This window comes from Cervus elaphus, chromosome 25 (assembly GCF_910594005.1).
Source record: "Cervus elaphus chromosome 25, mCerEla1.1, whole genome shotgun sequence".
In the NCBI taxonomy this organism is placed as follows: domain Eukaryota; kingdom Metazoa; phylum Chordata; class Mammalia; order Artiodactyla; family Cervidae; genus Cervus; species Cervus elaphus.
The window spans coordinates 40,321,900-40,334,520 of record NC_057839.1 but is presented as its reverse complement, the minus strand read 5'-3'; the positions used below and the strand labels follow the sequence as shown (position 1 = coordinate 40,334,520).

The 12,621-nt window shown below is 42.3% G+C and overlaps 2 protein-coding genes across 3 annotated transcripts in view; one reads left to right on the top strand and one right to left on the bottom strand.

The window, feature by feature from the left end:
• Positions 1-1,338: 1,338 nt before the first annotated feature.
• CAPSL (calcyphosine like) overlaps positions 1,339-12,621 on the bottom strand; it is a 31,485-nt gene continuing 20,202 nt past the window's right edge. The window contains exons 5-6 of one of the 2 annotated variants that reach the window (XM_043887616.1): positions 10,856-10,883; positions 1,339-1,920 (exon numbers count right to left, since the gene is read on the bottom strand). In XM_043887616.1, coding sequence (XP_043743551.1) covers positions 10,860-10,883 — 24 coding nt within the window. In that variant the 3' untranslated portion in view covers positions 1,339-1,920; positions 10,856-10,859. Of the gene's footprint in view, positions 1,921-10,530; positions 10,804-10,855; positions 10,884-12,621 lie in introns of those variants that run through there. The other variant, XM_043887615.1, reaches the window with a different exon arrangement.
• Positions 3,787-4,320, top strand: LOC122683779 (40S ribosomal protein S25-like). Its single transcript, XM_043887617.1, has one exon. It carries the CDS (start codon positions 3,879-3,881, stop codon positions 4,254-4,256), a length of 378 nt encoding a protein of 125 aa, XP_043743552.1. The 5' UTR covers positions 3,787-3,878; the 3' UTR covers positions 4,257-4,320.

Genomic DNA, 12,621 nt, shown 5'->3' with positions numbered 1-12,621 from the left:
CATATCTGAGAATAAACTGCTAAAGGCAACCTTGAACTGAGAGCAAAGCTATTATTCTCTCGTCCTCAAACCCAGATGAAGTCTTCTGTTGTGGTCTAAGCAAACGTAAGAATTGCATTCTCCATAGTCAATGAAGGATTTGGATTCCAGTTTTAGCATCAGTTGCTATGAACTTGCTCAGTGGAGGTCTCTCTTAAGAGATAAACCTACCCTTGGTGGCCTGGCACCCTCCGATCTTTGAGCCTGGAAGGCTGCAGGACTAGGTCTTGGACTATGAGAAATTATCCAATTGAAATGCCACCGCACAAGTGCTACTTCTCTCCTACACGTAACTGGGAAGCACTTGCTTTTTTTGGCACTTTCTTCAGATTTTCACACCTTTAAAGTCATGAAAGAGGATGGCCTAGCAGTCAAAAACCATAAATTAGCATGGCCAACAAAGTGGGCAAATAGTAAGCCAAATGCACTGAAAGTAACCAAGCTGGTATCTCTTTACCCACACTGCTCAAAGTTTTACCCAGAGGCATCAACATCACAGGGAAGCTTGTTAGAAAGCCTGAAGTTCAGTCCTCACCTCAGACTTCTGAATCTGAACTAGCAAATTAACAAGATCCCAGTGACGTGTAGGCTCATTAAAGCTTGAGAAGCCCAGCTTTAGCCTTCTGTCTCTTCTTCCACCCACACTTCTTCTTTTCCAAAATGAAGGACCTATGGGTATGCCCAGCTGTTTTTGTTTCCTGGGAAGCAGTCATTAGAGGCAGAAAAAATGAGTCAGAAAATCTGACATCATGTTCCTTAGGGAGTAGCCTAGAAGCATGAGTTCAAAAGATGAATTCCAGGGACTTCCTTGGTGGTCCAGAGGCTAAGACTCCACACTCCCAATGCAGGGGGCCCAGGTTCAATCCTTGGTCAGGGAACTAGATCCCACATGTCACAACAGAGTTCACACACTGCAATGAAGGTCAATGACCCCACATGCAGCAACTAAAACCCACTGCAGCCAAATAAATAAATATTTAACAATAACAACCAAAAAAGGTGAATTCCCAAAACAGTTTCAAAGTCCCCCCTCCCCAGTTTGCCACAAAGGCCCAGAAAGCCTCCCTGGCTTCTAAAAGGCACTTCTCTTTCTGTTTGCATCTCTCTCAAGCAACCTAACAGGCTGATCCAGGAAGTGAGTCACTCCAGGAAGCTCCACCTTCAGTCAGGTGAGCCAGTTCAACTTACCTTCCTTTGGTCACAGGAGGTGTTTAGGTCCTCTGTTCAGGCAAGTGTGGCAATTTGCTGAATTTACATCCCCTATTAAAGTATTCAAATAGCCCCCCAAAAACCCTTGAATTTCAGAATAAAATAAATTTTATTTGTAAAGTATTCACCAAGAGAAATATTAAAAGGAGTAAGCTCAGGAAATTTTACAAGGATGGATTTTCCTCCAATTCTTTTATTATCACCTTCTACTACAGACTCCAAAGACAGCAGATAAAGTGAAGGTGTAGACAAACAACTACATTTACATCTAGAAGAGGCACAACTATAACAAGGGCATTATTTCACTAAGAAACACCTCTCAGTTTCACTTCACAGTTTTCTTTCTTCCTTCTTTCTTTCCTTTATTTCTGATTTGAAAACAGATCCTCAGGCATTTAAGGAAATGAACATGTTCCAGGTAAAGAAATAAGATGACTGAAGATCTATTGCTTTTAAACTTCCAGATCTCCCAGAAACTTCAGTTTATCAAAATCTACAGCATTGGACTTCTTTCAAACTCATTCCATTCTCTGAAAGTCCCTGATTTGCAAAAGAATTAATAGACAAAAGTCATAATCTCCAGGATTCTCTCATCATTAAAATGAAATAGGCATCGGTGTCAATAGACGCACTAACACCAGCATAATAGTTCAAGAAGTCTTCTTTTGAAACCTGAGAGGGATAAAGGGCAAGGGAAAAGAAGGAAATGGTGTCAAAACATGTGGGTCATTGTAGAGCAGTTTACATCTCCCTGAAATCTTTTCTATTGAGTTTGCTTTGCAACTGGCCACCAGTCAAGGTCAGGCAAATCAGGCGGGGAAGCCTGGCTTGCCTTTCCCCTCTGACTCTGAAATGGGGCGTCTGCAAGGGCCTGCCTGCCCACTGGCCAGCTATAGCTCCCCTATGACCATCATTTCTTGCATTAAGATAAAAATCACAACCATCATTTCTTGCATTAAGGTAAAAATCTCTAGAGCTGTGCTATCCAATGCAGTAGCCAAATACAGTGTTTTAAATCAATTGAAATTAAGCATAATGAAAAATTCAGTTTCTCAGTCACACTAGTCATCTGTGACTAGTGGCTGACATCTCAGAGAATACAATATAGGACACTGCCATCATTACAGAAAGTTCTATGGGACAGTGCTACTCCAGAATTTACTTTGTATGATCTTATTGGTGGTTGTTATTAATACTTTAAGGCAGAGAAATTTATAGCATAAAATAATAGGTGAAAACTTTTTTAGTGAAGGAGAGGCTAGACCAAACACTTAGATAGGGATAGAACTAGAGAGTGGGGTACTTCCCAGGATCCTTGAGTACCCAGGAGTATATGATGCCTAGGGTTCAGTAGCAGGTGCAGGGGACTAGCCACAGGGGAGCTGCTAAAGGCAAACTTGTCCAGCTTCTCAATTTGGCAAGGATATGTGTTAGTGTTTCATGCTTGGCCCTGAGCTTCCTATAACAGGCAATAGAGTTAAGAGCAAAGATACACAGAGTAGTAACCAACCTCTAGGTTCTGTCTCTCTCCCCAACCCTTAACCTCCCCTATTCCTTAATACCAGCCCAGAGAGTAATAATATTCCCCATAGTCTTGGAAGCATCGCTCAGAGGATGAGCATTCTGGGAACTTGCTTGGCCCATCAGATGGCAGTAATCCAGCCCTGCAGGAAAAGGAATATTAACATCACATTTTCAAACTCTCATTCTTGGCTGTCAAAAAAAAGTGGTGTTTATGGGTAATTAAGTTCTGTTCTTTTAAAAGCATAAGAGAGTACAGTCTGAACAGGGCCTAATCATTTTCAAAGAAATTTCATCACTGTAACTGAAACATCACTCAGGCAAATTTTTAAATAATTCAGAAGCATCATCATTTAGGGAAGTAAACCTAAAGAAGCATGATATGTAACAAGTTCGTTAGTAAAAAGAAATATATTTTGGAAATACTTTAAAATGGAAATAGAAAAGCTAGATGAATTCTTTTTAAGACTAGCTAATACTTCAGACTTCCCTGGTGGCTCAGTGGTAGAGAATCTACCTGTCAATGAAGGAGAGGGGGGTTCTATCCCTGGGTCATGAAGATTCCCTAGAGGAGGAAACAGCAACCCACTCCAGTATTCTTACCTGGGAAATCCCATGGACAGAGGAATGTGGTGAGCTACAGTCCATGGGGTCACAAAAGAGTCAGACACAATTTAGCAACTAAACAACAACAACAGTTAATGTTTCAAGCCTAAAAACTGCAGAAATCCTACTAGATCAGAATCAAGTTAACAGCAAGGCACAGTCAGATAATGTAACAAAATGACAAGGGTGGTATTGTAAATTAAGCCATGTCTAACTTTGCAGCTCAAAAAGTCTCAATCTCTGATTCCTAGAAATGAAATCCTAATTATTGTTATGAAAGACAAGCCCTTGCTTTCAGTGCCTGCCTAGCCTACCTCTAGAAGCATGCACAGTTTTTGAAACAGAATATTTAAATTTTTATTTGATAAATATCTTGGGAAATCTGCTTTATAAAACATTGTTTTGGGGCCGGAGGTTTCTGGGCTTGCTTGCGGGGCGCACTTCCTTTTTGTCCGACATCTTAGCGAGGCGGCAGTGGTCGCAGTTGCTCTCCGGCCTTCGCTATGCCGCCCAAGGACGACAAGAAGAAGAAAGATGCCGGAAAGTCGGCCAAGAAAGACAAAGATCCAGTGAACAAATCTGGGGGCAAGGCCAAAAAGAAGAAGTGGTCCAAAGGCAAAGTTCGGGACAAGCTCAATAACCTAGTCTTGTTTGACAAAGCAACATATGACAAACTCTGTAAAGAAGCTCCCAACTATAAGCTTATAACTCCAGCTGTCGTCTCTGAGAGACTGAAGATTCGTGGTTCCCTGGCCAGAGCAGCCCTTCAGGAACTCCTTAGTAAAGGACTTATTAAACTGGTTTCAAAGCACAGAGCTCAAGTGATTTACACCAGAAACACCAAGGGTGGAGATGCCCCAGCTGCTGGTGAAGATGCATGAACAGGTCCCACCAGCTGTATATTTTAAAAAATAAAACTTTATTAAATCAAAAAAAAAAAAAAAACATTGTTTTGGAGCATAATTCTATTCAATTTCTATTTAAAAATCTTATCAGGAGACGATTTGCATATAGGAACACCTCACTATCTCGAAATATCTAAAAACAAAATAATTTTTTTTTCAGTTATGCAATGAAAGCATTGTCAACTAACTGTTGGCCTGGGATTGTTTTATATGTAGGAACTTTTTGTGACTAGCATAAGTAATTACATTCGCATGCAAATATTACAGATATCTCCAAGCACCTGCAAAGCACATATGAATATAGATGGGCCCAGCTTTCACCATTTTCTTTAGGTTACTGACTTGTCCCACTTGTTTTAGCATAGATGAAACAAAAGTAAATTGTCACTCTATCTAAATGAACTCAATTATTGGAGCCTGAATTAACGGTGACTTACTACATTCACTTTGTAGTTTCAGAGATAACCTGAAGCAAATGGATAGTGAATGATATCGCTAAATGAGATTTTTGGCAGGACTGGGTATGAAATTTGTAGAACGGTATTTTATTTCCCAATATCCCGGGAAACTAAAGTACCAATCTGGGTTTACCTGATGTAATGCCTGACATTTGATAATTTCCTGCATTCGTGTGGCACTTTATCCCATCAAAGTGGAAGCACTTGGCAGAACAGGCCACTTGGCATCTGTCGTTTTGTCTCAACTGCAGGTCGTTGTCCTGTTCTAAGGCTCGCTCAGAGGACTGATGGCCTTCAGCTCTGCATGGGGCCTGAGTGTTTCTAGGACATCAGCAACTCAGACATCCCAAGTTTAAGATCAAGATGTTCCCAGATTCAATACCAGTTCCTGAGTGCAAGGGTTAAGATGAGCAAAGAAGTAGGTACCCGTGACTTCCCTGGTGGTCCAGGGGTTAAGATTCTGCACTTCCACTTTGGGGAGCAGGGGTTCCATCCCTGGTCAAAGAACTAAGATCCCACATGCCGCCCTGTGTAGCCAAAACTTTTTTTAAATAAGATAATAATAATCAAGAAATAGGTACCCAAGTCTTTGATAACAGGATTACAAACTACAGGCTCAGATTTTGATTCAAATTTCAGGTGCTTGAGCTCTAAGTCACAGTTCAGTTCAGTCGCTCAGTCGTGTCCATCTCTTTGTGACCCCATGGACTGCAGCACACCAGGCCTCCCTGTCCATCAACAACTCCCAGAGTTTACTCAAACTCATGTCCATTGAGTCAGTGATGCCATCCAACCATCTCATCCTCTGTCGTCCCCTTCTCCTCCCACCTTCAATCTTTCCCAGCATCAGGATCTTTTCCGATGAGTCAGTCCTTCACATCAGGTGGCCAAGTATTGGAGAATTCAGCTTTAGCATCAGTCCTTCCAATGAATATTCAGGACTGATTTCCTTTAGGATGGACAAGTTGGATCTCCCTGCAGTCCAAGGGACTCTCGAGAGTCTTCTCCAACACCACAGTTCAAAAGCATCAATTCTTCGGCGCTTGTAAATTTACTATGAGCAGAGTGAAACTGGAGATGAACAGTGGTTACCTCGCCAGCATAACATAAAGCTGGGTGCGACCCTTTCTGCATCTGAGCTGCTTACCTCCGGTCCACTGTCAGGAACCAACACAGAGCCGGAGACCCATGGTGCTCATGGGACCCTGGGTGAAACAGAAAATTCATCTACAGAGTTCAATGGCTACTAGGACCTTTATGATACTCTAGAGCAATAATGAATGAATTCCATTCATGAAGAAGAGGGAGAAGAATCCAGAACAAAAGAAGATAGGCCATTATGTTTGGAGATGTCCTCTCCCTGGTTCCGTATACTTTTCTGGTGGAGGTGAGGTCCAACCTCAGCTGCTGGTTGATTGTTCATGTTTTTCAGGGAGGGGTTCTCTCCTGAGGAGCACCTTCCACTCTGTTTTATGAAGGAAAATACTGGCTCTGGCGAAGCAGGTGTGAGAATGAAACAAGAAGATGGTGCTATTCTCAGAGAGGAAGAGCTGTTTCACCACAACCCCTCACCGCACCAACTGAGACAACAAAAAGGCCCCTTCTCACACAGCTCTGTTCTCAAAACCCCCGGCAATCATGTGTTCATGTGTCTGTCAACAGATTTCAACCATCATCTGCTTTGGAACACATAATTTTAAGAGATTCATCTATTGTGTTTTTATTATAACAAATAACTAGCTATCTCTATCAAGGTTTATGTAGTTTTCATATAAGCAACTTGGAGAAGTAAACTGTGCTTAGAAATACAGCTCTCAAAGGATCAATTACATATAAATAACATTATATGACAGTCTATCAAATCCTCAGCATGTTTGTTTTCCCTTCAGTCATAAGCATTTCTAAAATTTCAAACTTGTCTATGTCTTTCCACCAAGCTCTTCATTTAAGAGAACAGGCTATAATTTCCAGGAAAGCAAGTTTGCTGACTAATCTGAAAAACTGGAAGCTGTGAAGTTGTTTATTCTATGCCCCCAAGAGATACCCATAAATCCAACAAGGGATAGTCCTTAGAGCATGTTAGTAGAATTACATGAAGAAAGAGTAGAAAGACACCCACACACCATCCAAGAACACATTTGGTTAATTTAATCTCCACTTGATTAAACATCAGCTGAAAAAATTGCATCTGTAAGAAGCCTGATGTAGGTGGAAGCATCCATCACCTGCTGGTACTCTCCTGGTTCAATGAGGCAATCCATACCCGCTAAGTGAAGTGAAGGGCCAGTGACCTGCCTCCAAGAATAGAGGGGTATTTTCCTTGATTGTCTACATCCATCAGATTTACAATGGAATCTCCCATATACCACTGTGTGAAGGGTCCCAACTGCCCTGCTTCAGAAGCTAGACAAGACAGAGAGGCGAATTTCAGTGCCCACCTTTCCCTTCCTCTCCGATTTCTTAAAGACTGTGTGCAGTTAGACTGGTCTGAGAGCCAGTAGTTTTATTTGCATTTATTCTGGCACATTGCTTCCAGTTCCAGTTCAGTCACTCAGTCGTGTCCGACTCTTTGCAACCCCATGAACTGCAGCGCACCAGGCCTCCCTGTCCATCACCAAATGCTGGCGTCCACCCAAACCCATGTCCATTGAGTCAGTGATGCCACCCAACCATCTCATCTTCTGTCATCCCCTTCTCCTCCTGCCATCTATCTTTCCCAGCATCAGTGTCTTTTCAAATAAGTCAGCTCTTCGCATCAGGTGGCCAAAGGATTGGAGTTTCAACTTCAACATCAGTCCTTCCAATGAACACCCAGGACTGATCTTATACCAGCCCTTAAAAAAGCTCCAATACTTTGGCCACCTGATGCAAACAGCAGAGTCATTGGAAAAGACCCTGATGCTGGGAAAGATTGAAAGCAAAAGGAGAAGAGGGTAGCAAAGGATGAGATGGTTGGATGGTATCACTGACTCAATGGACATGAATCTGAGCAAACTCTGGGAGACAGTGAAGGACAAGGGAGCCTGGCATGCTGCAGTCCATGGGATCACAAAGAGTCAGACACGACTTAGTGACTGAACAACAACAACAAAAATTGCTTATCCCCACAGCCTAGAAAAGAACATGGCACGCGGCAGTGGCTCAAAAAATATTTTTTGATGGGGTATCTCTTTACCCTAAAACCATGATGCATGTGGCCTACTTGGAGGGGGCCCAGCTCTGCCTTAAAAGCTGCTATTACAGTATGAAATGTGACTCTGTGCTTGGCCACCAAACCACAAAGAACCATACATTGTCCCCTAGAGCACCATCTGGGCCTGGGAAGAAATCCTATCAAGGTTGACATGACTTTGAAGATCAGCCCCATTGACTGGCTGGAGGAGATCTGCCTCAGTCCATAATTCTACTCATGCATCGCAGGTTTCTCATTTGCCCTCTAACTGGAATTCAGTCAGGATGCCCTGCAGCTCTTGACAGCGGCTGAGTCAAGGTCTTCTCTGGCCTGGCCTGGGTTTGTTTGCCTTGGGAGGGGTTAGAGGCCCAGATTCAGTGCAGATACTGGCGGCCTGTTCTCACCAATCCTGATTTGCAGAATGTTTCCATACATTGTTCCTGCTTCATGAAAAGCTGCCAATTTCATCCTCTTCTCTTAGGCTTGCTTTTCTAATATCATATCTAGGGTCTAGGCCCAACCTGTCCAGGTCCAGGTGAAGTGCTCTGAAGTGTTCTTTTGGACACACTTTTTTTCTTTTATCTTCTGACCCAAGTGGTCAGTTTATCTTTGCTTTTAATTGCAAAGGGAGTAACGTTTTAACTGTATAAGTTAACTAAAAAGAAAATATATACTGAAAAATATTAGCAAATGATTTTTAATGACTCTTCTCTGTTCTTCCCACTGCTACCAGAAGGAATAGATTTAAATAATAAGTGATTTCTGGCCTAGTCACAGGTTAAGGCTGAGAGCAGGAATGGAGTGACACTGACCAACGGGCTATTAGATCTGGTTTCTGGAGGGTGGCAGGGTAGAGAGGAATGTGGGTAGATTCCTCACTGCCGGCCAGAACCAAACCTGTTAGAAGGGAGGTAACTGAATGTGACCAGCTGCCCTGTGAGGCATGAATGATCAGAAATCTGATAGCGGTGCCCTGCACCCCAATTAGACAGGAAGCAAAGTACTACTGGGCAAGACAAAGCTGGTAGCTGCAACTGAGTCCTTCTAGAATCACATGCTTATTCTATGGCCCCAGTTAAGCAGAGGCATGAGTCATCCCCGGAATCAAAGACACAAATTATCTAGAGCAGCAGGCTCGAAACCAGTGTGCCCAGGTAACTGGAGACCCCTTCTTTAGTCACAATATGCAAGGCCCAGGCTGCAGAAAACATGAATATTTTTCTGTCCATTTCTTCATAACTTCCTCTGGTTTTCTACTTATATTTCTTTATAATATTTGGTGCCTTTTGGACAACCACTGTCTACATAAGCATTGATAATAAGTCCAATAGAAAACCAGACTTTTGCAATTAATTTGCAAAAAAGCTAGCTTCCCATGACATGGAGTTGCTCTCACCCTAAAGAAAAAGGTCCTTTTTCCAGCCTGTCATCAGGGTAACTCAACAACAAACAAAGCAACGTGTCCTCTTTAACAATTGCTATACTTCTCACCCGGAAACTTTTGTTTTCACAATTTTTAAATCAATGTATATCCTAATCTCAAATTCCAAATTCACCAAGTAAACAAGTGAACTGATAAGAAAAATGGCAAGTCTGTTCTGACCCTAAATCCAGAGCCACTTGAATACATAAGATCTTAAAGGGGACCAATACCCCAGTCTATGTCCCCAAACCAGGGGAGGAGTGCAGCCAGGATCAGAATGGCTGACTGTCTTTGAGTAACAAGGTCATCACCTCCAGCACGATAGCCAGAGGACTAGTCTCTGTGTTTTGATCTCTGGCCCAGGAACAGAAAACAGGCAGAGAGCGCTGTAGTTTCAATATCTACTCTCCAGCAGCAGGCGCTGCCTTTGCTTAGAAGCTTCTCCTGGGGAGATGCTCACATGTCAACAACATGAAGCCAGAGCTTAGACCTGAGAGGAGGAGACTTTGAGCCACAAAATGTCAGGATGGAAACTCAGCTTTGGGGTGTGCCTATGGTCCTCGTCTATGCCTCACTCTGTCTCTTCGTGCTGGTGGGAACTTCAGCGTGATGGGCCCACAGCAGGGAGGGGAGAGAGGAACCTTCCACCAGACCCCCGATGTGATGTGCCCACTCACAGGGTGAGATGTCCCACATAAATCCTGAGAGCACAGCCCAGTTTCAGAATTTAACCACAGACACTGTCCTGACTCTACTGCTCAAGGAAAAGGTGTCTAGTCTCACATCAGCCTTTAAAATGACCCCAAAATGTCATTTTAAATCTATTGGCCAAACCGAGGCTTACTGAAACCGCAAGCAGAGAAACTCAAGTTTTGAAACTTGAAACTTTGAAACTTGAAACTCTCTGAAAATAGAGGCTAACGTGGGGTCTCCTTCTGATCCCCAGATTGGGACTGAGACTCATGAAGATTTACCATCAGTCTTAAAAATAGATAAATTCTTCAACCTAGAAATGCACCATCTAATTGGAGGTGGAGAAACACTCTGGGTGCCTGTGTGGGATTATAATTTTCGAAATTTTATTAATAGCCAAGGAAGAAATCTAATTTTTTTTAGCCTGGTTCTAGGAGACTTATGGACCTTATTTTAACTGATATATATTTTAGAACTAAGGAAACAGCCTCAGAGAAGTGACAGTTAAATACTTAACGCCTTTATTTCTTCTGCCCTAGAAAATACAGTATATGTAAACACGTAAGAAACCCTGGAATGAATATGAACTCAGCGCTGATCCTGGTTTTGAGCTGATGTTTAATCATTTGGAGCCACATGGCAGCCCTTAAGGTCCCCTGTTCCCAGGTCATACATTCAGAGCTTCCAGGCGGTTCGCATCATGACGATGAAATACACATCAGTGTCAATGGACGCGCTCACCCCGGCGTAGTAGTTCATGAACTCCTCAGGAGTCACCTGTAGTGTAAAAGTTAGGAAAAAAAAAAAAACACAAAGCTTTGCTTCTCACCATTTCAGTTGAGGGACATCTCCAGGACCTGTAAATGGGAGGGAAATTTCAGTCAAGGGGACTTTTTAGTGACACCACTGAGGAACAGATCTAGAAAAAGAGAAAAGATGAGGTTGAGGATGGCCATGAGGGAGTGGCCAAGGGGAATAAAGGAAGAAAGTCTCGAAAATTTCCAAACCAACCTAAATGGAAAGTGAGATGCAGGTCTCATCTTCCTATAAGAGCAGAAGCCCATCTGTCCAGGTAAGTGAGACTGAAACTCAGAATAAGAGACATGGGTTCATTAACTGCAGTGAATACCCTCTTTTGGTGACATGTCAGAAATACCACCCTCATGTTCTTGTGTCAAGACAAGACATGTTTTTTACCTTTAAAAATGGAACAGAAAAAAAATAAAAATAAAAATGGAGCTCCGTCCTACAGATAAGGAAAGAGATTTCTTGTTAAACACGCCTTGGCTTCATGCTTTTTTAAGATATATATGATTCATTCCAGGCACAGAGAAAGTTCTAAAAGATCCCCCCACTCCATCCCCACTTGGGTTCTCTCTCTTTCCATGCCTGTTTCAACTAATATGTTTACTTATGCTAAGATTTTACTTTGCTTTCCTTTTCGAGAGAAGAAATGCAGTTACCAATGTATTTTTAAATAGGTGCATGTGACAAGTGCACTCTAATTCAACTGTATTAGCAGACACAATTAGTTGACTCAGGGAAATAATTGTTCTTTGGTTTGATCTCTGTGACCAGTGAATTTAGCCCCAAGTACAGACCAGCTTAGCTCAGACGGTAAAGTGTCTGCCTACAATGCAGGAGACCCGGGTTCAATCCCTGGGTCGGGAAGATCCCCTGGAGAAGGAAATGGCAACCTACTCCAGTATTCTTGCCTGGAAAATCCCATGGACTGAGGAGCCTGGTAGGTTACAGTCCATGGGGTCACAAAGAGTCAGACACGACCGAGTGACTTCTCTTACTTTCTTTCTTTCTTTACAGACCAGCTCATATGGGAGGACAGACACAGTAATGATGGTTGTCTGGGAAAGTTATTGCTTTTCCAGCTAGCCCTCAAATTTCAGTGTCATGAGGGATTGAAAAGAACACAAAAAGTAAAATCCATAAATAATTCAAAACCCCTTTCTAGTCCCTAACAGCAAACTCCTTTCTTACCAAGTCTTGGGGAACATTCTTATCTCTTCCAAGAATCATGAGTTGACTGACCCACTTGCATTTTGTGCTGAAATTATAAGGGAACAGAGAAAAAAGTCATAGGATCCATCCTTGTCTCCTTCTCTTCTCACCTTCTCTCTCTTCCTCCTGCCTCTCTGCTCTCACCCCACCCCATAAAAGAGTAAAAAGCAGTAGGAAGAAAGACGTTGAATGGAGCTAGTAACTGAGCTGTGCCTGTCAATGCCTGGAAGTAGAAATAAAGAATACACGTACAACAGCTTTTGTTAATAATTATAGAGTACCATTAATGTGCTTCTTTCTTGAGTTTCTTTATTTCTGGCCTGCTTTGCATTCCCCAGTTCTCCAGCTTCCAGCTCCATCTGGAGTTCCTTTATAACAACAGCTCTTTGTTCATTTAAAATGTGACTCAATATAGAAAAGTCTGAATCATTCATCAGGTTTAAGAAACATTTTCATTACTCCTATTAAATGGAATATCCCTGGAAAGTCCTTGGCACAACGTCTGGGCAATAATAAGTGCTCAATAAATACTATTCAGATTTATAATTATGCTAAGTGAAGTTTCTGTGCATAATATGT

What these genes read in the sequence shown, in the direction of transcription:
- LOC122683779 (XM_043887617.1), top strand. Translation starts at nt 3,879, where the DNA reads ATGCCGCCCAAGGACGACAAGAAGAAGAAAGATGCCGGAAAGTCGGCC.